Source organism: Denticeps clupeoides, chromosome 9 (assembly GCF_900700375.1).
Source record: "Denticeps clupeoides chromosome 9, fDenClu1.1, whole genome shotgun sequence".
Classification (NCBI taxonomy): Eukaryota; Metazoa; Chordata; class Actinopteri; order Clupeiformes; family Denticipitidae; genus Denticeps; species Denticeps clupeoides.
This window is the reverse complement of record NC_041715.1, coordinates 18,377,463-18,402,719: the sequence shown is the minus strand read 5'-3', so window position 1 is coordinate 18,402,719 and position 25,257 is coordinate 18,377,463. Positions and strand designations below refer to the sequence as shown.

At 44.9% G+C, this 25,257-nt stretch overlaps 3 protein-coding genes across 6 annotated transcripts; 2 read left to right on the top strand and 1 right to left on the bottom strand.

Annotated features, from left to right (window-relative positions):
- The first annotated feature begins 293 nt into the window (after positions 1–293).
- On the top strand, positions 294–5,802 carry hspd1 (heat shock 60 protein 1). The gene is made up of 11 exons (XM_028991142.1): positions 294–399; positions 1,650–1,825; positions 2,420–2,755; positions 2,852–2,947; positions 3,029–3,122; positions 3,267–3,435; positions 3,824–3,923; positions 4,012–4,257; positions 4,485–4,659; positions 4,748–4,926; positions 5,065–5,802. Exons 2-11 carry the CDS (start codon positions 1,652–1,654, stop codon positions 5,218–5,220), a joined length of 1,725 nt encoding a protein of 574 aa, XP_028846975.1. The 5' UTR covers positions 294–399; positions 1,650–1,651; the 3' UTR covers positions 5,221–5,802.
- Positions 5,803–5,997: 195 nt separating this feature from the next.
- On the bottom strand, positions 5,998–12,125 carry coq10b (coenzyme Q10B). The gene is made up of 5 exons (XM_028991141.1): positions 11,988–12,125; positions 10,081–10,233; positions 9,173–9,365; positions 8,976–9,077; positions 5,998–7,278 (listed from the first exon to the last, which is right to left on the bottom strand). The coding sequence occupies exons 1-5, from the start codon at positions 12,086–12,088 to the stop codon at positions 7,111–7,113; spliced, it is 717 nt and encodes a 238-aa protein (XP_028846974.1). The 5' UTR covers positions 12,089–12,125; the 3' UTR covers positions 5,998–7,110.
- A 1,310-nt stretch (positions 12,126–13,435) lies between these two features.
- sf3b1 (splicing factor 3b, subunit 1) lies at positions 13,436–24,366 on the top strand. Of its 4 annotated transcripts, XM_028991857.1 has the most exons (25): positions 13,436–13,536; positions 14,316–14,488; positions 14,983–15,084; positions 15,336–15,450; positions 17,159–17,238; positions 17,818–18,009; positions 18,103–18,343; positions 18,439–18,651; positions 18,731–18,852; positions 19,077–19,274; positions 19,348–19,449; positions 19,685–19,864; positions 19,951–20,037; positions 20,121–20,391; positions 20,732–20,877; positions 20,973–21,119; positions 21,205–21,330; positions 21,443–21,664; positions 21,955–22,137; positions 22,216–22,327; positions 22,405–22,525; positions 22,711–22,842; positions 22,953–23,225; positions 23,320–23,536; positions 23,869–24,027. In XM_028991857.1, the coding sequence occupies exons 1-25, from the start codon at positions 13,509–13,511 to the stop codon at positions 24,025–24,027; spliced, it is 3,942 nt and encodes a 1,313-aa protein (XP_028847690.1). In that variant the 5' UTR covers positions 13,436–13,508. The 4 variants fall into 4 exon arrangements, with proteins under 4 accessions (XP_028847690.1, XP_028847689.1, XP_028847693.1 ...); XM_028991856.1 differs by having other exon boundaries at positions 13,509–13,536; positions 17,818–18,343; positions 23,869–24,366; XM_028991860.1 differs by lacking the exons at positions 13,436–13,536; positions 14,316–14,488; positions 14,983–15,084; positions 15,336–15,450 and adding an exon at positions 15,574–16,881.
- The last annotated feature ends 891 nt before the right edge of the window (positions 24,367–25,257 follow it).

Below are 25,257 nucleotides of genomic sequence, written 5' to 3'. Positions count from 1 at the left end.
ATTTTTTTCTCTGTCGTCCCAATGTTGCGCAACGTTGACCTGTGACCCCGAATATTTTCTCCAATCAGGTCTCCGAAGTTTCTGGAACCTGCCGCCCAGGAACGCGCACAGAATGCAAAACCTTACTCTTGAGGTATATTAGTATTTGCATTGTAAAAATGTAGTCACGGGATATTATCTCCGTAGTGCTCTACCACGTATCGGTGATTTGGGTGTTATTTAAAAAAGAAGAAGAATAAAGCAAATGAGCTGTCGTTCGTTATGCTCGTTGCGGGGCGCGGGTCTGTGTGACCCGGATGTAAAGGGCCATGTGCGCGTTCCGCAGCAGCTCCTGACGAGTGTTCTGTAGCGCCGAAGCTGTGCGGGTTTCCACCTTCGCTCGACGGTCGTACGATTACAGTAAGTGCCGAGTTTGTACTCTTGGATTAAATTACAGGTGTAGTTTGAACGGTGTATGAATATTTGCGTAAGTCAAATTCAAGTTTAGACACATGTCACGGTTTCGTGTTTCATAAAATATCACGTGTGGGTTTTTTTCTTTTAGTAATCTTTTTAATGATACTTGTGTTTGTCGTCAAGTAGCTCTATCATTTGGTGGGGGTGGGCCAAGTTTAGCCATTTTATTTCATTTTTTTACATTGACTGTGGATGGTAACGTGGTTTAGTCTCGAGTGTTCTTGTTTTATTTAATTTTATTTTTCGCATGTACATGACCCATCTCTTTAGACATACTGAATCTCGGCTGAGATGAATGGACTCTTAGTCGCTTCGTTTCCGCACACGCTTCTCGCCGCCTGCTTTTGACCTTGTCACATGTGACCCCGAACCCACGTGGGGACCCGGCGGGGTGTCTGGAGAGGCTCTTTAATCACCCGAACCCGAGCTTCATCCTTCAGCCAGAAGGTCAAAGACAAGTCAAGGATGTCTGACGCACAGCGTGTCTTCTTTCTCCTTTATGCGAATCTTGTTAGTAGTGAAGCTTAAGGTGTAATGCTTGATTTGAAGACTTGCTCGAGAGCACTTAAATGTAAAATAAGGATCTTCTATGATCCATGCTTAGGGCGTTTGTCCCTTATAAACACAGATACATTTGGCTGTGAGGTCCGTATAACCCCGTGTTTAGGTGTGGATCATTAATTTCAGGAGCAAAGAGCCCACAGACCAGTGATCCCTGCCCAATGTTGCAGTACCGTTTGTGACCTCTAGGCCTATTGAGACGCCATGTGATTAGTTTCTAATAATGCACGCAAGTTGAAATGTTTTTTTTTTTTATAAAGTTGCGGTTGGGTTTGCTGATGATCTCTTATATAACCCAATAAGCATGAATGTGGGGTGTGGTAGTAGCCTGGTGGGTAGCACACTCACCTATGAACCAGAAGACCCTGGTTCAAATCCCACTTACTACCATTGTGTCCCTGAGCAAGACACTTTACCCTATGTTCCTCCAGGGGGACTGTCCCTGTAACTACTGATTGTAAGTCGCTCTGGATAAGGGTGTCTGATAAATGCTGTAAATGTAAATTAATGTGAGCTTTAACTGGACTCCACAGCTAAAGATAGTGTAGGTAATACAGTTGATCTCTAGGCATGGGTATAGTGGTGTGTGTGTAAAGGCAATTGAGAACCTTTTGTTTTGTATATTTTCCTAGAGATGCTGCGTCTTCCTGCTGTGCTGAGACAGACACGTCCCGTCTGCCGGGCTCTTGCGCCACACCTCACCCGCAGATATGCCAAGGATGTGAAGTTCGGGGCTGATGCTCGTGCTCTCATGCTGCAGGGTGTGGACCTGCTCGCTGATGCTGTAGCTGTTACAATGGGCCCCAAGGTAAGCCGCTTCAGAAGCAGTGAAGGCGACGTAGATCCGGTACTTGTCATCTTGGTTCTTTACATGCTGCTGCATCACAATAGTAACCTGAGCAGAACAGGTTCTATTTTAATGTTTGGTTTATGATCGACATTGTGTCTAATAAAACCCTTTACATCGCACAAATGCACAGCCACGTACAAGCATCTTACATTATGTCTGTGAAGATTCTCAGTCATCCAGGTGAAGTTGTCTGAAGGTTGAGTCAAGGCTACTAGACTGCGTTTCATTTTGCATCCACAGAACTTTATCAATCTACTTACTTCCCCTGGATTGTTCAGTGGATGCAGAATGGAACGTTTGAATTTATTTATTTATTTATTTATTTATTTATTTATTTTTATAAAGGTACAGACATCTTGCACAATGGTGTCCTTGTTTTGTCTACAGAGTTTTTTTTTTTTTTTTTTTAAATGGTATGGGTATTTTAGCTTTAAATTGCTATTTTTGTATTTTAATGTATACTGTGCAATATTTATATTGTCTGTGTTACATCTAGATTTAAATATGAAATAAAACTTTGGTAACTTGTAACAGCTCAGTTTTGTCTTATAGGGTCGAACAGTCATCATTGAGCAAAGTTGGGGGAGTCCCAAGGTGACCAAAGACGGTGTAACTGTGGCAAAGAGCATAGACCTGAAAGACAAGTACAAGAACATCGGTGCAAAGCTGGTGCAGGATGTTGCCAACAATACAAACGAGGAGGCTGGCGATGGCACCACTACAGCTACCGTGCTGGCCCGTGCCATTGCTAAAGAGGGCTTTGACACCATTAGCAAAGGTGCCAATCCAGTGGAGATCCGCCGTGGGGTCATGGTGGCTGTGGAGAAGGTCATTGGTGAGCTGAAAAGACTCTCCAAGCCAGTCACCACGCCTGAGGAAATTGCTCAGGTAGGAGGTCCACAATGACCATCTATCTAAACAGTTTTTAGTCCTACTCCAGCTGATTATATTTCTATAATGGTTTAATTTTTCCCTTTGTGGCAGGTGGCTACTATTTCTGCCAATGGAGACCATGAGGTTGGCACAATCATCTCCAATGCTATGAAGAAAGTGGGCCGTAAGGGGGTGATCACTGTGAAGGTTTGTGGGGGTTTTTTTGTGGCAAATCTGCTCAATGGCCATAATGATTGTGGTGATTTAATGCTCTTTACCTTTTCTTAGGATGGAAAAACTCTGCATGACGAGCTGGAAATTATTGAGGGCTTGAAATTTGATCGTGGTTACATTTCTCCATATTTCATCAACACTGCTAAAGGTAAACTGGCTGGTGCCCTGCTTTTTTTTTTCTTTTTTTTTTTTTTTTTTTTTTTTCCCCCCCCCCTTTTCTTTTCTTTCCCTCCCCCCTCTCCCCACTGGAATATATGTAGTCCCACCGGTTAATTCTGGGCCCAACCTCCAGGTCAGAAGTGCGAGTTCCAGGATGCCTACCTGTTGCTGAGTGAGAAGAAGATCTCTAGTGTCCAGAGTATTGTGCCTGCACTGGAGCTCGCCAACCAGCATCGCAAGCCTCTGGTCATCATAGCTGAGGATGTGGATGGGGAGGCTCTCAGCACTCTTGTCCTGAACAGGTAAATCCAGTCATTTAGAGTGGGGAGTGGCACGTTTTACCTCCATCGGTGAACTTACAAGAAACTGAAGGAGTCCACCTTTTTGTGAAGATTTAATAAAAACAGCTTGATTTTGGTGAGCGGTCAATATGAAACTGCATGAAACATGTATTTTGCGCATAACTGGTAAATATCATTGTTTTCCACAACTCTCTATGCATGTTATTTAAAAATAAATAAATAAATATATATATATATATATATAAATTCTTTGAAAGTTTGATATACATTGGGCCATTTATAGCAAATGGCTCTGTCCGTAGACTAAATCGGCATCACTGAAATAAACTGCATGAAAACATGGGTGAAACCAGCTGGGTGTCTGAGCTGCTGCTGTTTTACCTTGCAGACTGAAGGTGGGCTTACAGGTGGTGGCGGTGAAGGCCCCCGGCTTTGGAGATAACCGGAAGAATCAGTTGAGGGACATGGCCATTGCTACTGGTGGCACTGTGAGCATTAGCTAAGGCCCACATCACATCCAATCGTTGGCTGCATTAGTTTCCACAGATACTTGATTGTTCGTCCCCCTGCCTGCAGGTCTTTGGTGACGAGGCTGTTGGGCTCGCAGTTGAGGACATCCAGGCTCATGATTTCGGCAAAGTGGGTGAAGTTTTGGTCACTAAGGATGACACTATGGTGCTGAAGGGCCGTGGTGACCCAGCAGAAATTGAGAAGCGTGTGGCTGAGATCGCCGAACAACTGGAGAGCACAACCAGCGAATACGAAAAGGAGAAGCTCAATGAACGGTTGGCCAAACTCTCCGATGGAGTTGCTGTAATAAAGGTGAGTGACATGTTCCAGGTTCCAAAATGAGTGAAGAGACTTCTAGAGAAGTCCTTTTGTGGCAAAAATTGATACAGAGGGTTGTCTGTATGGCATTATGTTAAACTGGTAAATGTCAGTGCACATAACCTAAGGGTTTAGTTTTGTGGTATGAACCAGTATTTAGCAATTCATTCAGCTCAAAGCCACCATGCAGTCATCGCCTCCATAACATTTCATTCCTGAAGGTTGGTGGAACCAGTGATGTTGAGGTTAACGAGAAGAAAGACCGCGTCACTGATGCTCTGAATGCCACGCGGGCTGCGGTTGAGGAGGGCATCGTGCCTGGAGGAGGCTGTGCTCTGCTTCGCTGCATCCCTGCACTGGATGCCATCAAGCCCGCTAACACAGACCAGAAGATCGGTAGGTGGCCCTGCTGAGCCACTGCCGTGACTAATTACAGTCACTACCGTGACACATTAATTTACCTGAAATTGGTTTCCATGTGCAGGTATTGACATCATTCGACGAGCTTTGCGCATTCCAGCCATGACCATTGCGAAGAATGCTGGAGTGGAAGGTTCACTGGTGGTGGAGAAGATCTTACAGAGTGGAGCTGAACTTGGCTATGATGCCATGCAGGGAGAGTACGTCAACATGGTAGAGAAAGGCATCATTGATCCTACCAAGGTTCAGTATTTATTTATTTTACTACTAAAATGAATTTTTGTATTCAGTGAAACGTGGGTCCAGCCTTTTCCTATTTTAATCTGAACACCGTATCAGTTTTCTGATGTACAGAGAAGTGACCCTACTTTCTATTTGCAGGTTGTGCGGACGGCCCTGCTGGATGCCGCTGGCGTTGCATCTCTGCTTTCCACAGCTGAGGCTGTGGTTACAGAGTTGCCGAAGGAGGAGAAAGATGCAGCTGGAGGCATGGGCGGAATGGGTGGCATGGGCGGGATGGGTGGAGGCATGTTCTAAACCTGCCCCTCCTCAGTTATGCATAGACTTGAGGGCGTGAGGTGGCACAGCTGAGGACCGCCTCCTCCACCCCCCAGTGACTGGCAGAATGTTTCAAGCAAGGAGCTGCAATATAGATGATCCACCCACTTCTCCATCCCTCCATACAGCCAACCAGACCAGAGAACAGCCGGGATTTTGAAAGGAGCCACTTCACGTTCATAGACCTGCTTTATATGCTTTCAGAAACCTGAAATTCCTCTCAGGCCTCTAACTGGAGTAACAGTTTAACAATGTCCCGTGTTTTATGAGTGTGTGTGTGCACGTTTTAGAACCAGGGGACTGGATCAGAAACACGAACAGCTTGTACCTCGTAACTGAGTATGAATGTTCCTGTGAGTTGTGGCCTGTTTTAAAGAGATCTGGTTTGTTTGGCTGTGTAGGAGCAGTGGGTGGGGCTTCGGTAGCGTTTTTGGACCATGTAGGATCTGTAAGTTGTCTGTCTGTGCCATGGGTACATCTCATTGTAATGTAAATATTTGGAGAAAGTCAGTACAAGGGAGGTGCTTTTTTTTTCTATTTAATAAAATTGTTCTAAATGAATGTTTTCGTACACCTTACTTTTCTTCCAAGAAGTAACAGTAACTTTTTAAATCTAATTTGCAGCTCAAGAAAATAACTACTGTTCATGAGGGAACTTTCATTTCTGATGTGTTTAATCCCAGTGTGTAAGCACATTGAAGGTACATGTCAGAACCAGACAATAATAATCCCCTCCCAAGAAAACACAATACTTTATAAATATAAAAATACTTTTATAAACCATGCAGTCTGGACATCATCCACAAACACACAAATTAAAACGCCTTACTTTACATGTACTGAAGAGGGGGAAAAAAAAAAAAAAAAACTGCAAGAAGAGAACGGAAGTGTGCATACGCCTGATCTTAACTCATTATGTACACATGGTCTTCCCATAGCCTAAATAAATAGATAATGAAGATGTATACATTTAAAATAAAGATGTAGATACAAAGGCAACAGAACGTGGGCTGTGGCCTGGAATCGTACAGAAGTTGGCGGAGACCCCATGACTACAGAGCAATGGGGTCCCTGCAGGAGACTCCGCCCCTTGGCCATCCACAGATTGGGCCCTTCCGAAGCACCGGGCAAGCAGTAGCTGCATTAAAATCCAAACTTCAAAAATATATTGCACACTTAAAATACAAGTCAACGTCCAAAACCTTCTTTCTTAGGGAACGACATTGCCTCGGTTAAAATGCCGGTTCACCGGTCCTGCTCACAAAAGTTATAAGGCAGCTACAGGATGCATGGTAGGGATCTTCAACTAGAGTTATGGGTACTACAGCGTTGAAGAATCCTGGTATATGGTGTTAGGAATTAAAAGACACCCACACTAATAAAACGGGCAGTGTGAGGAGGTTCTAGAACAGGCTGTGAGCAGCTCTCTGGTCGACAGTCATGGCGACATCCCTTTAGTCCCTTCTCACTGAGAGTGATCACTTACCAGCAGCTATGACAAAACCCACTCCTGGCAGCACACACGTGATGCACCATTTGGCTACTCGCCGTTCAGCCCAGGTTCAGTTTTAATGGAGTCTGAGAAATGCCGTCGGACTGAATGTGCGCCGTGTGAATGTGTACGTATCGCCGCCGCCGCCACCTCCCCCCAAATCTCAGCAGGGGTGGGGCCAGCACTAACCCAGCCACATTCACACGCAACAGAGACTAAAAGACGGAGGGGAAAAGAAAACGGACTACAATGGTTTGATAAGGCACTGTGGTACTGATGTTTGTCTCCAGTTGCCCCCCCCAACCAGCACCAAAAACCCTGCCCACCACTCCAGCGACGCCTCCTGCTGCTGGTCTGTGGGCTCTGAAGGTGGGGCGCTATGTGTGATGGACCTCGTGAAACATGAGCTCACGGGGTATCTGGGTTTCGGGTCCATAGAGCTTGCAGGCACGACGCTCGAAGGCCGACACCATCTGCTTCACCACCTCATCAAAAAACATGGTGGCCAGCTGAGAGTGCAGGAGTGACCGGAACTCAAACGAGATCTGGCAGAAGAACACAGAGGAACACAGTGAGAGATGAGTATTATGTAGTTCTCATTTCACTGTATATACAGATATCTCCCCTTATTCCCCAGTTATCACTAAATATGCCCTTTACACATTTGTACTACTGAAAAATGCTAATCTAATCTAACAGACTGGTCTATTCAATTAGTGCAGATGAGCAAGGCAAAGACAGACATGCAAATCTGTGTGCATTAAAAAAAAGATACATTAAAATAGGTCCCATAAGATCTATTACGATTCAATCTTAATACCTAGCTTCCTAGATACCAACAAACCTCTCACATTTTCATATGTTTGAACAATATATACAGCTCAAAAAATTGTATTGAAGATGTCACCAATTTATTTGGAGATATATTTCTAATGGTGCTATTGACATGAAATCTCCACCATATGCTAACATGGACAAGAACCTGTCCAATCCATACAAAAATCAAACCACAGATGTCCATAAATTAAATTATGTGTAATAACATAAAAAAAAAAAAAGCATTGAACATGAAGAAAGGAAGATGCAAAAAGACCCGGAAAATCATGACACCACCAGTGAACAGTGCAATAATCCAGAAAAGGAAAGGAAATATCTTCACCACAAACCGGACACAACCAAGTTCTCCCAACACGATTTCAGACAGAGGAGTGAAACGAGTGGTCCAAGAGCATAGGACTATTTGTGGGGTTGACTAGTACCGCCATCATCAAACTTTAAAGTGATGTGATTGTCACATGTGATACACAGCAGCACAGCACACGGTGCACACAGTGAAATTTGTCCTCTGCATTTAACCCATCACCCTGAGTGAGCAGTGGGCAGCCATGACCGGCGCCCGGGGAGCAGTGTGTGGGGACGGTGCTTTGCTCAGTGGCACCTCAGTGGTACCTTGGCGGATCGGGATTCGAACCTGCAACCTTCTGATTACGGGGCCGCTTCCTTAACCGCTAGGCCACCACTGCCCCAAACGCAAGCTAAAGCATCTGCCATAAATGTGGAAAGACAAATTAGCCAGTACAATTATTTTCAAAGAATGTATGCACACTCACCACATACGACTCCACCCCTTAAGAAAAAGCATGTTAAAGCACGCTTAAATCTGATACACAACATTTCAAAAAGCCTGTGGAACATAGTCTGGTCAGATGAGATTTACATCTTTGGATGCCATAATACACACCATGTTTGGATTTTGATTAAATCTGCTGCAGTCTACCCGGATATTTAAGATAAACGAGGACAGAGATTTCTGCAAGACAGCAATCCCAAACACACAGCCAAAGAAATTCAATTGGCTTCAGAGAAAGGGGGGCCATGGAATCTTAAAGATGGGTCAAAATCACACCCGAGCAATGCATGCGTCTAGCTCCTCCACCCAGCAGGAGTATATAAGCCTTTCATCACAAACAAAATAATAAAAACATTTCCACTTTTCCCAAGTTATGGACATCTATGGTTCAATTTCCATGCGTGGATTGGCTGGGTTGTGACCAGTAATAATTTATTATAATTCTCTCTCAAATTCTCTCTTAAATGTATGATTTATTCAATATTTGCTTTATACGCTGTATATCTGGTTCCAAAACGTTGGCTTTTTCTGAGCAATCTTTCAACGGATATATTGACTTATTATGTAAAATAAATTCATATATTTTTTTTAAATGTTAAAATCTGTACTCACAGCAAAGTCCAGCGTACACGTACGAGGGTATCCCGGAAGGCCAGGGCTGAAACGCCAAACTGTCTCAAGGTGGTTGAACAGTTTGCCATCAGAGCAGGACGCCTGCAATTGGGAGGCAGATATAGCCGGGTCAGGAAGCAATAGACAATAAACCAGCCGCACAACAAAATGCCGCGATGAGGAAAAACTCCACACACCTTGACCAAATGTGGCCGGACCGTGGTGACCAGGGAGGTGTATCTCTCCATTACAGGGGGGAAGCCCACACTGAGCTTGGCCTTACAGAAGCCTGTGCGGCGGAATACCACATCAGAGCGCTTGCACCAGGGAACGAAGTGAAGGTAGTCCTCCACTCCCGCCACCACATCGTACATCTCCTGCATCGAGTACCTGAGAGACAGCAAGTCAAGCCAATCATCTGAACTGCACACTGAAATGTATTAGGCTAAATAGACAAAATATCCATAAATATAATTTTTTATCTCTACAACCTATGTTTAAATCACTGCCAGAGATAATGTTGCCATAGCGACTGAGAACAGCTGACAACGAACAGTATCCATGACATAAATCCATGTATTTAGGCTGCTAATTATATCCATCCAACTCAGGATTCCAGAGAATAGAACTGTTTTTCATCGTTGGCCCATGATCTGCTACTGGAGTTACATGGGAAACCAGTTAGCAGGCCTGTGAATAAAGGCACCATCTCAGCATATAACAAAGTCACCTAAAAGTCAGTGCCGGTTGTTAATGTGTTTCCGTTGCGTTCGCATTATGTCTGGCATGTGGTGGTCTGAAAAATGTCTCTTTGGAAGGAACACAAGCAGCCGAGAGGAATCTGGAGCACTGTTTAAACAGAAAACCCCCAGTCCCGCGGCAGCAGACCATAACCATCACTCTTTAGTGACGCCTTGGACTGTGCCTGAAGACCCTTTGGCTAATTTAAGGTAAATCCATCATGGAAAGTTTGACTCCCCTTAAAAACCTGGAGGGCGGTCCGACTGTACATTCCCCCCTCCCCTTCCCTGCAACATTATATAACTAGTTGCAGTAGAGTGGATTTAGGGCTGCTAATTTTAGCCCTCAAGATTAAGGGACTCACCCAATGATGCGCCTCTCAGAGTACTCCTTCCTCTTGTTGAACGACTCGGCCAGGTTGAAAAAACCGCGGGTGGGGGCCACGAGGGCGCGTCCGGAGACGGCTCCCAGGAGGGGTGGCACCCGTGTCATCAGGATCCCACATGAGGACAGGTACCTGTTTCCACACCGAATCACATACAGACAGGCAGGTGGTGAGACACTCTGTCCCATTACAGCAGACACATGCTGTGTGAGAAACTGAAGGCAACATTATCAATACTTACAGAAGACAACATATACAGATTATTTTTTTTTTAATTCCACTTTATTGGAACCATTCAAATTGTAGAGAATCAAACAGCATCACCACAACCATTATAAAATACATAGTATCTTAAAACAAAAAGCTACGTAGGCATTTTCTGATGAAGGATTAGGAACCATAATGTTATTAGTGGGTTGGAAATCGTGTCTGCGGGTTTGACGGTCACCCTGGAAAACTGTACGAGGTTATATCTGGAAAACCGTGCAGGAAAAGCATGGCAAGTATGCACCCACAGATTCATTACATAAAATGGGGTCAAAGGTTTGCGGTAAAACAAGAGTTTGCAGGCAGTATGTACATGTACACATTTCTGCACCGTTGGAAACCGGACCCTGACGGGTTCCGAAACCGGCCTGGGGAGCTCATGTCATGTGTTCTAATGTCCATTCATTTAGGACAGGACGTCGCTACACCGCTCCCCGCGCAGGAACAAGCCCAGCCTCTGGCAGGTTCTTTCTGCACGAATATTTACATGAAGCGAAGGTTACCTCAATGACGTTTTAACATTTCTGTCTTTCATGGTGGGAATCACGGCACGTCTTGGTCGGGTGACCATTTGACATGCCCATGCATCTCTCGGTTACGTGGGAACGCGCTGAGGGCGCCCGAGTAAATTCTTCCAGGCGGCTGCCCTCTGCCCGAACCGTCCGCCGCCCGGTAGTGCCCTTTACCGCTGGCAGAGAGCCACGCTGCAGCCGCTAGGACACAATGTTCTTGGCACAAGACGAGCCAGCTCCATGACGGTCACATAGCTCTGAGCTGCCCACGTCACAGCTTTTGTGTGTCGTCACACAGCCCGGTGGCACCGGTGTCCCAGTGAGTTTAAAAAAAAAGATCAAATCACAAAACTAAAATACAAAAGCGGGGCGTCCGGCAGGCACATGACAGCGTGCGTTCAAAGGGTTCGACCCTCGGTGAGTGCTGCAAGGGCAACGGGTGGATTCCTGCAGTCGAACACTCGTGAGAAAAACGCTCAGTCCCAAAGAATAAGTTCAAAGTTCATACAACACCGACGGTTACGTCACAAGTCCATGAACGTCCTGTTCTCTTATTTTTTACCTTGAGGGGTCACCCTACGTCTTCGTCTAAATAAACGGAACACAGCTGCGGGGCAGAGAACATAGTCACACACTCACTCACTCACTCTCGCACACACACACACACACACACACACACACACACACACACACACACACACACACCGGCGGAAATACGAGGACGTTTAGCGGAGCTAGGCAGATGTGTAAACCTGAAACTCAGGTGCTTAATTGAAAGTCGTGGTTTTGGAAGCGGATCTGATTGCCTATAATTACCATCGTTATCTAAACGAGCTTTTATCGCCGATTTTATCCAGAGCAGCCCGGTCCAGGCACCGAGTTCAGCGCTCGACAGGCTTCCCCCAAAAACCTGCCACCGGGTGCATGAGTGGGTTTATCCACATGCAGGAATAACTAATAAGTTGCTCATAAACTAACCGGGGGGAAAAAATCACTTAAATATGATCAGGCAGCCCGCCGTTAGCATACGAGCTAATCGACCAAACGGGCGTGAAGACTCGACTGCAGAGCGAAAGCGGTGTAGCTTTTGCTCCAGACGAAACGCACCTCACTCCACTCCTACCGGGCACCTCCCGGCTGGCTGACGACGGCAGCTGTTTGATACATTCAGCCACCGCTCTCCGTAGACACCGGGAACCTCTCGCCATCTTCCTACCAAGTCCTCCCTGCGCCTCGACGCTGACTGCCTCCTTCCAGACTAAGGCCCACCCCCTGCCGCCCCGTCCCCCCACAGTGTACGCTGTGATTGGACGAGGGAGAGCTGGCGTTGGTTTTGATTGGCTGGGCTTCGTGGCTGTCATCTCGCTAAACGATAACTCGTTTTTTTGGCATTGCTGCGAGGTTGCGTGCGTTGAAATGTCACGCGGATGCGGGATTGGGTTACTCTGACGTATGCGACTCGGAGTAAGTAAAGGTTACAGCTAAAAGTGTTGAGGACTGAATCTGGACTTCATTTTTCCTGATATTTGGTTTGTAAGTCAAATGCATTTTCTTCGTAATAAATTCCAGTCGCTACACTTGGCTGTGTAAATCTGGGTATGCACAACGAAGAGTACCGTACGTCCACTGGCAATAACAAATTCATTATTTACACAAGAGAGGCACCATGAAAAAAGTCTAATAATTTAAATTCAACAATTAACCTTTGACTGCAAACTTCGAAAAGTCTAAAGACTGGGGTGTTAGTGTGTACCAAAAGACCACAAAGTCACAGGTTCAAACCCCACTCACTACCATTGCATCCCTTTCCATGAGCAAGACAGGTACCCAGAGTGTCTCCAGGGGAACTGTCCCTGTACTGCGTGTAAGTTGTTTTGGATAAGGGCATCTGCTAAATGCATGCATTTAAATGCATTCACTGGATGCTCACTAGAATTTGTAGAGTAGTTTTAATTACACAAATGAACCATTTTCATCATTCAACCTGTTCACTGTAAATGTAAATCACTCAAATGTAAATGAGGTTATCCAGGACAAAAAAAAAGCAAGAACAATATTCCCAGGAAAAACTGTGAATTTCGCTTTCAATGCACTTGGTCTGAAAAAAACAAACAATTACCTTAATTTCTGTTGAATGGTATATATTTTAATTTAATAGAAATACACATCTGTTTTCAATATAAATGAAAAGCTGTATTTTATTGTTTAATTTTCTACATGAAAAATAACTAAAGTACAAAATTCCATGCTGAAAGATGTCTGTGTAAACTACACACGTTTTTGGCCATCAATCTTTCGATATCAGTCCATTTCATTTTAACTGGTGAGTATTTTAAATAACCTTTTGACCATGGATTATTAATGAAAATCAGACGCGAAATGCATCCACGTTTATGTCTCAGTGGAAAAAAAAACATCAGCATTGGTCAATGTTATGATGGAGATTTGAAGACTGCATGCTTTGACCAATGAAATGATTTATGTGCAAGTTTGATGTACGCTGACTGTATTTGAACACATAGACCAACTGCATGTTCCTCTGGAATTCTGCTCAGTGCGCATGCGCAGCTCCACAGCGGAAGTGTGTATCAGGCCTTCCGGCAGCGGTGTTTCTGACCGAGCGCGAAGATGGCGAAGATCGCCAAAACACACGAAGGTGAGGATTTTTACAGATTATTTGTGGTGTGCTTATTATAATGATTGGGGTTAATCTGTCCGAGATGTGTTATTGGTTTGTGCGTCGTTAGATTTCCCGCTATTGTTAGTTGTTGCTTTCGTAACATCGACGCAGTGCGAACAGAGGGCAGATAATGGCGTCAACACGCAGCAACTCGAGTCTTAATGCCGAGTCCGTCATTTGCGCGGCAGACGAGTTGTTGTCCTTACGGCATCTCGCGGTACCTCTCGGGCATATGCCTACCATGTGAATTTTCACTGTAGATGTATAAAACACAATGAATGCGGTCGTCGTCCACGGTCCCGCGTTGGCCTCAAAATGGCGGAACGCGTGGCTCTTTATAAACACTAGTTTGCGCTACTGTAACATTGCGTACTCGCCTACCGCTCACTGCGGCTGTGTTCAGGTCGAACGCGGCGCTGGAACTGCTGTGTGAGTCTGCGTAAATAAAAATTAAATATCCGTTGATGCGAATATGGAGTGCTGGGCAGACGCAGGTTTTCATTTTTACCAGAGTAAATAGAAATACACACATGGATGCGTCTATTAGCTCTCTCTCTCTATATATATATTTACTCAATATTGCGATTTGTACAAATACAACAAGATTCGTTTAACAGCTCGTGTATATTATAACGTAGGCAAAGTGTACATAAAATCATGTTATAGTAGTATATTGTTATAATGTAGTGATTAATCAATCATGATGCCCGTTTTTGGATTGGAAATGCCAATGCCTTGCTCTTGCATGTTCACAGATATCGAGGCGCACATCCTGGAGATCCAGGGGATGAAGGCCGCCCTGCTGGAGGAGGGTGAGCAGGGTGTTGGCCTGGACTCCACTGGCTTCTATGACCAGGAGATTTACGGGGGCAGCGACAGTCGATTTGCTGGCTATGTCACCTCCATTGCGGCCAATGAGCAGGAAGATGTAAGTAAACCTGCATCACCTCCAATAGAAAAAATGATTTTAAAGGGCATTCTATTGGCAGTCATAAATGTCCCCTGACTTGACTATTTATTTTGTGAGATTATTTAACATTAAAACAAGTTCCCCTAACCTGAATGTGGTCCTGCAGTGGCTAGAAAAGAGTGCTTTGGCCATGCTGCTCCTCTGGATCTGGAATATGTCCCTTTATCTTGTCATAATGGGATTTATGTCTTCCTGGAAAACCTTGACAATTTCCTGTCTGCTCCAATTATTGTGGTTGGTAAATGGTTTTGATTACATCATTTCCACAAATTGCCCCGCCTCTCTCCTCGTTTGCATTTAAAGCTACAGACACTGAAACAGTGCATCCTGGGGAAATCTCATTGTGGGAAGAGACTTCAGATACAGTATTAGTGGACACTTAAGACTGATATAAAGGCAAAATAAGGGAACATGTCAGGGAGCCTTTTAACAGTCAATTCTGTTCCTTTTAGGATGATGAGGAAGAAACCGGCCCAAGTTTGCTGGGACAGAAGAAACCTGGGTACCATGCTCCAGTGGCTATACTTAACTCTATCCCACAGTCTGATGAGCAGGTTTGTGTTTTTATTTTCCCCCTCTCTGTCTTTCTTACCCTTTTAAAGCATTGAATTGAAACTAATTAAATGCCCTTTATAAGTTTACTTTGTTTTACTGCACTGCCTGGAACTGTTATGATTCAGGCATTTAGGATTTATAGAAGTACAGTACTACTGCAGCGGAATTTTATTGTTCTGTTTTATTTAATGTTTTTATGCTAAATGCACAGTTTTTGTACTGCAATGACTGTAATTCCATCCATCTACAGTATGATCCATTTGCGGAGCACCGGCCACAGAAGATCGCGGATCGGGAAAACGTGTACACAGCTCGACGTCGACAGATGATCATTTCACCAGAGCGCCTTGACCCATTTGCAGATGGTACGTTTTCAATCAACTTCTCTTTGGCCGGATTTCCTCCTTCCATCCTGATCTGTTTCACTTGTCCAATTCTTATAAATGTGCACACACACTCCAAATGTCAAAATTGAAGAGTTTATCTGGACTTTTTGAGCACTGCCTAGTCTCTCACTGCTCAGCTTTTCTGTAATGAGAGTAAAACATACAAAGGCATGAAAACATTTGGATTTGGCCACACCACAAAGTATGCGGTTGTTTACAGGGCTGAGAGTATTGTGTGTGTTAGGCACTGCCCATTACAGTTCACCCAGGTAGGTGTGAAGGGTTAACGGACCTGTGTGGAAGATCAGGGCACATATCAGAAGCTTCTGAGGGCTTTGAATTTTACTTTTAATCCCCAGTGTACATGCTGCATTCCGCACACTGATTGGTTGGTGGCATACGGTTATTTTATTTTTCCTCGCATCCGCCTACAGACTGTATGGTGTTCCTGAAAATAGCTGCAAGACTGATCAGTTGAGACTCCCAGTCTCCAGAAATCTGTCTGCTAATCGAACGGCAGATTCTGTGTCAGGTACACCACAGTGCACTGTAGCTTGACTTCAGAGCCCAGTGCTCCTTGTAATAAGCAGGGCGTGATATGCAGATGCCACCTTCATAGCTGCCCTCAAATTTGAGGAGTGTAACTCACAGGCAGAGGGGAACTCAGGAAAAGTAGCCAGAGGTAGTCATCTGGATGGTTAGCAGCCTGCATGTAGTCTGTTCCTGGTAGACACAATTTGCTCTTTTCAAAGTTGTTGTTTTTGTGTGAAAAAAAATATATTTCTACTTTATGTCCGCATAAAATGGGAATATATGTGAAGAAATATGTGTGCCACAATTCCACAGGCCCATACTAACTGTCCTTAATTTCTTTCCTACAGCAGTACTGCTTTGCCAGTCCTGTCTGCACTCTAAGAGTGCAGCACCTCATCCTGTGTAGGTTATGGTGAAAAACAGAAGCGAGAGTTTTACGTTCTGTCAGGGCCACTTGAAGGCACAAAACCCACCTCATTCAGAGCAAATCTCTCTACGCCATCATTTCATATCAGTCATGAGAAGAAAGGACACCTAATTTTTAAACTGGGGAAAATTCTAAAATGTTACACCCAAAGTGTAGCCAGATGACTTTACAGTAATGCATTAGCTCTGACCTAGTTTAATAGCGCTAATGTTATTGTTGGGGTTTTCTTTTTTAATTTATTTTAATAACTTTTTTTTAATTACTCATCGTAGCATTCTTTTTTTTAAGTTGAGGTGTATGACAGACATGACGTCTCATCACAGGTGGTATGCTTTTGTGTGTGCGTTCCAACCATTTTCCAAAGTGTTACTAATGGCAAAGAGAAATTTTCTAGGCTTCTTTTCTGCCGGTTGAAGTCTGACTGCAGAAGGACCCTTGGCACACAAAGTGTACGTATTCTGGAGAGCACAGTCCAGGACCCTGCATCAGTGATGGCTTTATCCTCTCCTTATCTCCTAAAAGCTTCAGTCTACTTGCCTGATAATGTATGAGAGCTAGGACTGTAACCATTGTGATGCAGCTGTAATGAAAATGACAAGGTGTGTTAATTAACCATGTGATTGTAGAGTGGAGGATTAGGTGGCTGTTATGCTGTCTGTGGTGAAGGCCGGTGGCGGGGCGTGTCCGTGTAACGTTGTGGTATGTTTTTGGTGCTCTTTCGTGCAGGGGGCAAAACACCAGACCCCAAGCAGCAGGCTAGGACCTACATGGACGTCATGAAGGAGCAGCACTTGACTAAAGAAGAGGTCAGTAGATGCCCTTTCGAACACTGAAATACACCTCACAACTATGGCTAAGGAAACGGCCCTTTAATCGGAAGGTTGTGGGTTCGAATCCCAAACCGCCATGGTGCTACTGAGCAAAGTACCGTCCCCACACACTGCTCCCTTTCGTGGCTGCCCACTGCTCACCAGGGGTGATTATTAAAAGCAGAGGGGACATTTCTTCACCATGTGCTGTGCTGAAGTGTGTCACAATGACAATCACTTCACATCCAATCAATTATTATCTGTAAACTTTCTAAACTAGATACGAGCAAAATAACAAATTAATCCTATGCTATTGAAAGTGAAAGTCAAGGGATTGTCATTGTGAAATACTGCAGCACAGCACACGGTGGCACAACGAAATGTATCCTCTGCATTTAACCATCACTGCCCCATCCTTACGCTTTTTAATGGCATATTGTGGTTTTGGCCTTTACCTTGTCCTTCCTGTATTCAGTGTTTGCTGATGTTAAATTAATTTTGCACATTATAAACCATAGTTTGATTCCGTTTTCCTTCCATAATACTGACGTGTGTGTGTGTGTGTTGCATTAACAGAGGGAGATCCGGCAGCAGCTGGCAGAGAAGGCAAAGTCGGGAGACTTGAAGGCAGTGAACGGTTCCGCAGCCTCCAAGGCTGCTGCAAACGCAAAGCGAAAACGCCGCTGGGACCAGACAGCTGACCAGACTCCCAGTAATTCTACACCCAAGAAGATGTCCAGCTGGGATCAGGCTGACTCTGCTGCTGATGTGAGGATTGTGACCCAGCTTCCGGGTTTCTTCTGTGTAATCAGTGTAGATGCACCCGGTCCTAGTCATCAAACTTTTTTTTGTGGCTTTCAGACTCCTGGCCACACCCCATCAAACAGCCGCTGGGATGAGACTCCTGGGCGTGCCAAGGGCAGCGAGACACCTGGTGCCACACCCAGCACTCGCATGTGGGATCCTACACCAAGCCACACCCCTGCTGGAGCAGTCACTCCTGGGCGGGGTGACACACCTGGTCATGCTACACCAGGCCATGGTGGTGCAACGTCAAGTGTGCGAAAAAATCGTTGGGATGAGACTCCAAAAACAGATAGAGGTACAGACATTGAACATATCTGGTGTAAATGTTTTATTTTTAGTATTAATAAAAGTATTAACTCTTTTCTTCTTCTTTTCCAATCTCTCCCTTAGAGACCCCTGGCCATGGCAGTGGCTGGGCTGAGACCCCTCGCACAGACCGTGGAGAGGAGTCCGTGGGTGAAACTCCCACACCTGGGGCCAGTAAGAGGAAATCCCGCTGGGACGAGACTCCGGCTAGTCAGATGGGCTCCTCCACCCCACTGCTGACACCTGGAAAGACCCCTATTGGCACGCCTGCCATGAACATGGCCACCCCCACACCTGGTAGGACATGTTGAAACTGAAATTCTGTGTCGTGGTCAGCGTTCATTTCAGTGTTGTGAACGAAGTGCCCCTCTTTCAGGCCACCTGATGAGCATGACACCCGAACAGCTGCAGGCCTGGCGCTGGGAGAGGGAGATTGATGAGCGGAACCGTCCTTTGACTGATGAGGAGCTGGATGCCATGTTCCCCGAGGGATACAAAGTAAACACCATTAATATTGCAATGGGAATTTTGATGGCTCTTATCATATGATCTATGTGAACAAATTCATTAGTCAGATCTCCCTAAGCACCGAATCTGAAAGGAGTTTATAGTGCCAAAGACTTCAAACTGCTGGACCTCATTGTCCTTTCCCCGACAAACCTTAAGCTGAGGGCCAACAGTTTAGTCAGTGTTGATAGTTTTGTTCTGCTCTTTGTTTGCAGGTTTTGCCCCCGCCTGCTGGGTATGTGCCCATCCGCACCCCAGCCCGCAAACTGTCTGCCACCCCCACACCCATTGGGGGCATGACCGGTTTCCACATGCAGGCGGAGGATCGCACAGTGAAGCAGATGAACGACCAACCGTCCGGAAATCTGCCCTTCCTCAAGCCTGACGACATCCAGTACTTCGATAAGCTTCTGGTAGGTGCCACACTTTAACCAGAGACAGGGCTGCTTGCATCTTCGTGTTGCTCTAACCCGCACTTGTGTTTAGGTGGAGGTAGACGAGTCCACCCTAAGCCCAGAGGAGCAGAAGGAGCGCAAGATCATGAAGCTTTTGTTGAAGATCAAAAATGGCACCCCACCCATGAGAAAGGTGAGTTGTTGGGTGTTCTCAATCTAAATGTGTCCCCCCATGGTGATTGTAATACATGTAATATTATTAGGTGCTATTCAAGAGACTTTGTTATTGCCCTAGATCCCCTTGTGCACGTAGGTGTGTATTTATCAGTAGAAAGTTGATTTTAGCTGTTTGATTTCAGGGAAAATAAGTTAAGATGCAGTATGGTGGTGTGACGCATGAATATGAAAGGTGTCCTCTCTGCTCCCAGGCTGCCCTGCGTCAGATCACAGATAAGGCCCGCGAATTTGGCGCCGGGCCACTGTTCAACCAGATTCTGCCTCTGCTGATGTCCCCTACGTTGGAAGACCAGGAGCGCCATCTGCTGGTCAAAGTTATCGACAGAATCCTGTACAAGCTGGACGATCTGGTCCGACCTTACGTACACAAAGTGGGTTTGGTTTAAATTGTTTAACTAATTAAAATAATTTAGTTAATTTTAGTAGAATTAATTGGCATGTGTTTTGTTTTGGACAGATCTTGGTGGTTATTGAGCCGTTGTTGATTGATGAAGACTATTATGCCAGAGTGGAGGGACGAGAGATTATCTCCAATTTGGCCAAGGTAAACCCGTTCAGTTGGTGATTAATGCTAAGACGTGTTTGCATGCCAGTTTGCAGGGTTTAAAGATCGTTCTGTCTCCTTAGGCGGCTGGCCTGGCCACTATGATCTCCACCATGAGGCCAGATATTGACAACATGGATGAGTACGTGAGAAACACCACAGCCCGCGCCTTCGCCGTGGTCGCGTCTGCCCTGGGCATCCCCTCCCTGCTGCCTTTCCTCAAAGCCGTGTGCAAGAGCAAGAAGTCCTGGCAGGCGCGGCACACAGGAATCAAGATCGTGCAACAGATCGCCATCCTGATGGGCTGTGCAATCCTGCCCCACCTGCGTAGCTTGGTGGAGATCATTGAACATGGTGAGATGGGTGTCTGAGAGCAGCTGAGGAGGTTTTACTGTGACCAAATCCTACATAAGATGATCCTTTATTAGGCCCACATGTGGGAAATTTACTGTAAGCCAATGAACAGTTTTGTGCTCTGCCTGAGCAATGCATACAAGCCAAGATTTTGTATTATTATTTATTAGCTTGATTTGATCAAAAGCCCACTTCTCAATCCGGTTTTTGTCTGTTCGCTGTCCATTGCAGGAAATTAAGCTCTAAAGACTTTTCTTTGGCTAAAATTCCTCTGTAGGATTAGGGTTAACCCTCTGTATTCTTGGTCATTCTTGATCACATTCTGGATGTGAACCCTCAGGTCTTGTGGATGAGCAGCAGAAGGTGCGCACCATCAGTGCCCTGGCCATTGCTGCTCTGGCTGAAGCAGCCACCCCATATGGTATCGAGTCATTTGACTCTGTACTGAAGCCCCTGTGGAAGGGTATCAGGCAACACAGAGGCAAGGTGAGCAGCTCTTCTTAATCCCACGCACATGATCTTTCTTTGGTGGTTTTTTTTTTTTTGGACCCATCTTTCTGAAGCTCTGCTGTCTGTTCTAGGGTCTTGCTGCATTCCTGAAGGCCATTGGTTACCTGATCCCCCTTATGGATGCTGAATATGCCAACTACTACACCAGGGAGGTGATGCTTATCCTCATCAGAGAATTCCAGTCTCCAGACGAAGAAATGAAGAAGATTGTACTTAAGGTCAGAGAGGGATTTCCCCTTAGTCAACTAATTTCCTGTTTTTAATAAATACTTGTTTTTAATAAAGTTAGTTTTTACCTTTCAGGTTGTGAAGCAATGTTGCGGCACAGATGGTGTGGAAGCCAACTACATCAAAACCGAGATCCTGCCGCCTTTCTTTAAGCACTTCTGGCAACACAGGATGGCTCTGGACCGACGCAACTACAGACAGGTACTGTACCTTTCGACCCACTCTGATGCACCAGTTGAACTGTCACAGACTCTCTGCAAGTATTTGTAGTGTCTGTGAATGCTGTAGTAAAGGTTTTTGTTGTAATCTACAGCTGGTGGACACCACCGTGGAACTGGCCAATAAGGTTGGGGCTGCAGAGATCATCTCACGCATTGTCGACGATTTGAAGGATGAGGCAGAGCAGTACAGAAAGATGGTCATGGAGACCATTGAGAAGATCATGGGAAATCTGGGCGCAGCTGACATCGACCATAAGCTAGAGGAGCAGCTGATCGACGGCATCCTCTATGCTTTCCAGGAGCAGACCACTGAGGTGTGATTCCATATATTTTTATATTTACTACTGCCTTTATACCAGTGCTGTACAAATCCTTGGTTATCAATAGGTAGAGTAGGAAACAAACATGAATTTAATTTGAAAAATGAAACTTTTGTATAGATTTTACTTTACCTGCATTACATTTCAGTGTGAGCAGTACCTGTGCTACTTTTTTTATTTATGTAACGCGCTAGCAGCCCAGTGTAGCTGTGATATTTCTGAAGTTGATGAAAGCCACTATTCATTATAAAATTTGTGTTGAACTCCATGCGTTTTCTGCGCAGGACTCTGTGATGCTGAACGGATTTGGCACGGTGGTTAATGCGTTGGGCAAGCGCGTGAAGCCCTACTTGCCTCAGATCTGTGGTACAGTCCTGTGGCGGCTCAACAACAAATCGGCCAAAGTCCGACAGCAGGCTGCTGACTTGATCTCTCGCACGGCAGTGGTGATGAAGACCTGTCAGGAGGTAAGAGGGACTTCACATACAACCGCACTGCTGCTGCCCCTTCCCTGCTAAATGTCTCGACCCCCTCTGGTGTCTTAGGAGAAACTGATGGGTCATCTGGGTGTGGTCCTTTACGAGTACCTGGGAGAGGAGTACCCTGAAGTGCTGGGGAGCATCTTGGGAGCTCTGAAGGCGATTGTCAACGTTATTGGTGAGTGTCCTCTCCAATTTTTTTTTTTTTTTGGCCATTATGGTTCAGACCCTGAGAGCTTTGTTCTCCATCTGCAGGTATGCATAAGATGACTCCACCCATTAAAGACCTGCTTCCACGACTGACTCCCATCCTGAAGAACAGGCATGAGAAGGTGCAGGAGAACTGCATCGACCTGGTGGGCAGGATTGCAGACAGGTCAGTGTGATTGCAGCTTGCATGCTTTTTTTCTTTACCCATAACCACACACACATCATCGCTTCTCACGTTTTCTTCATGCTGATTGCTGACGTATGTTTTCTATCCTGGACAATAAGGGATTCTGCCGTGTCGCTTTTCAGATTTTTTTCAGCCAGTATAAATATTGTGCTTTTAATTGGCAGGGGTGCTGAATACGTCTCGGCTCGTGAATGGATGAGGATCTGCTTTGAGCTGTTGGAACTGTTGAAGGCTCATAAGAAGGCAATTCGTAGAGCCACTGTCAACACCTTCGGATACATTGCCAAGGCTATTGGGTAAGCATGTGACCGTTGCTCCTTTTCATGGTTTCATAGAACAATGAAATCCTTTTTTTAATATTAAATATGATTTTCACGAAGTAAAATTCCCCCTTCTCCCTCTTCAGTCCTCATGATGTGCTGGCCACACTGCTGAACAACCTGAAGGTGCAGGAACGTCAGAACCGAGTGTGTACGACAGTAGCTATCGCCATTGTGGCAGAGACGTGCTCTCCTTTCACTGTGCTCCCTGCCCTGATGAATGAGTACCGTGTTCCGGAGCTCAATGTGCAGAACGGCGTGCTCAAGTCCCTGTCCTTCCTCTTTGAGTACATTGGAGAAATGGGCAAGGACTACATCTATGCTGTAACGCCTCTTCTGGAAGATGCCCTTATGGACCGGTGAGTTTAAATGTTTCTCTCTGCCTGAACAGATGTTCTACGTTTGACCACATCCAGTGGGTTGGGGTTAATCTCTTCTCTGTCTGTCCCACAGGGACCTGGTCCACAGACAGACGGCCAGTGCTGTGGTCCAGCACATGTCCCTGGGTGTTTACGGCTTTGGCTGCGAGGACTCTCTCAACCACCTGCTCAACTATGTGTGGCCCAATGTGTTTGAGACTTCGCCTCATGTCATTCAGGCAGTGATGGGCGCCCTGGAGGGTCTGAGGGTGGCAATCGGGCCATGCCGCATGCTCCAGTACTGCCTGCAGGTGAGTGACTGACTGTCATTGACTAAACACTCAAAAGTGCAACAACCTACAAACTTTATTTAGATCAATCACAGTACACATTGTAGTGACATTGTAATGTCCTTTTTTTATAGTATAAGCCATAATGCATTTTGAGCTACAATCTATGGCTAAACAGTGCTTTTTGTGCACTGAAAATGTCCCAAAAATGAAAATTTGACCTATGTTTAAGAATTGGCTTCTTTTACTTGTTGTAATTCTCAGCTCTAGAAATACAGTTGTGCAGAGTTTAAGCTATTTAAAACATTATTGATATGCTGGTATCCAGTGACAACACATTACAATCCCTACAGGGATTGTTCCACCCAGCGCGGAAAGTGCGGGACGTCTACTGGAAGATTTACAACTCGATCTACATTGGCTCGCAGGATGCCCTCATCGCGCACTATCCCCTTGTCTACAACGACGAGAAGAACCAGTATGTCCGCTACGAGCTGGACTACTTCCTGTGATCGCCCGCTGCATTTCCTGTGCACCCTCTTCTGTATTTATGTTCTACTTTACATGGTTCAAAAATAATCTGGTCCAATTTTTAAAAATTCAGTAGCTGTCAGTGGTAAGATGTTTTTTGTTTTGTTTTTTATTATTGAATGGAAAGTAAAAAGTACTTGTAGTGTTTATCTTTTCTTTGAGGAATGATCTGGTCTGGAGATTGAAAAGAAAAGCCACTGCTGCATTTTTAGCTTTAAGTTTCTGTGTATTGCCATTTTATCAGCTACTTTGTTTTCAGTGCTTGATCCATCTGTTCTTACTGATGTAGATTAATGGAAATAAACATTTGTTTACCAAAATCTGCCTCCAATGTGTGATTTTTATTTATTTAAACGCTTCTCTTAATTCAACTTTTGAATCTCATACAAGCAAGATACAGGTACACAGAGGAAATTGATTTACAACCTGCAATGTTTGACCCTAACCTAGTGTCCTCTTATGTCAATGTGGAAAAACTTGATGTTTTGGTAAAATTACCAAAGAGCTCATGTACATAAGTATTCACACCTGATCATCTTTTTTTTTTTTATTTCAACAATTTGTATTGATTTTAAAAAGGGATATAACAGGGTAAACATGTAATGTTTCAATATATTGTAAATGTTATAACCCCCTTAACCCTATAGCACCCCCCTCCCTGACTCCAAGCCAGCTTTACATGCATAAGAAAAGCTAGATACCAGGTCCTGTATGGCAAAAAAAAGAACAGTTAAATATGAAGGGAATCAAACTCTAAATTTATATGAAAAAAGCAGAGGAAGGGCCCCCACACCTGTTGAAATTTTAAGTCTGAATAACGGATTGTGTAGTGAATCTTCTCCAGGGACAAACAAGACATAATATCTCTGAGCCACTGGGCGTGAGTGGGTGATGTGGAATCCTTCCACTTGAATAGAAGAATAGAACGCCTGGCCAGGAGTGTCGAATAAGATAACAAACGCTGTTTAGCTGTTAGACGCTTATTTTCCTCCTCAGTGACACTAAAAAGAGCGATCAGAGGGTCTGGTTCAAGGTTTCATTTCTGTATGTACGACAAGGTTTTAAAAACATCCCTTCAGAATTTTTCCAAAAATTTGGGCATGTCCAATACACATGAATAAGATTGAATTTACATTTATCACAGTTAGGATCAATGTCTGGGTAGAAACGGGAGAGTTTAAGTTTGGAGAAATGTGCCCTGTGTAATAAAG

Bases quoted from the DNA above. Each gene is read 5' to 3' on its own strand.
- hspd1 (XM_028991142.1), top strand. From the start codon at position 1,652: ATGCTGCGTCTTCCTGCTGTGCTGAGACAGACACGTCCCGTCTGCCGG. The intron at 1,826-2,419 runs GTAAGCCGCTTC...TTTGTCTTATAG, and splicing joins CTGTTACAATGGGCCCCAAG to GGTCGAACAGTCATCATTGA. The intron at 3,123-3,266 runs GTAAACTGGCTG...CCCAACCTCCAG, and splicing joins TTTCATCAACACTGCTAAAG to GTCAGAAGTGCGAGTTCCAG.
- coq10b (XM_028991141.1), bottom strand. From the start codon at position 12,088: ATGGCGAGAGGTTCCCGGTGTCTACGGAGAGCGGTGGCTGAATGTATC. The intron at 9,366-10,080 runs GTGAGTCCCTTA...GCTGTCTCTCAG, and splicing joins TCTGAGAGGCGCATCATTGG to GTACTCGATGCAGGAGATGT. The intron at 7,279-8,975 runs GTGAGTACAGAT...TTCTTCTGCCAG, and splicing joins CGTGTACGCTGGACTTTGCT to ATCTCGTTTGAGTTCCGGTC.
- sf3b1 (XM_028991856.1), top strand. From the start codon at position 13,509: ATGGCGAAGATCGCCAAAACACACGAAG. The intron at 13,537-14,315 runs GTGAGGATTTTT...GCATGTTCACAG, and splicing joins GATCGCCAAAACACACGAAG to ATATCGAGGCGCACATCCTG. The intron at 22,843-22,952 runs GTAAGCATGTGA...CTCCCTCTTCAG, and splicing joins TACATTGCCAAGGCTATTGG to TCCTCATGATGTGCTGGCCA.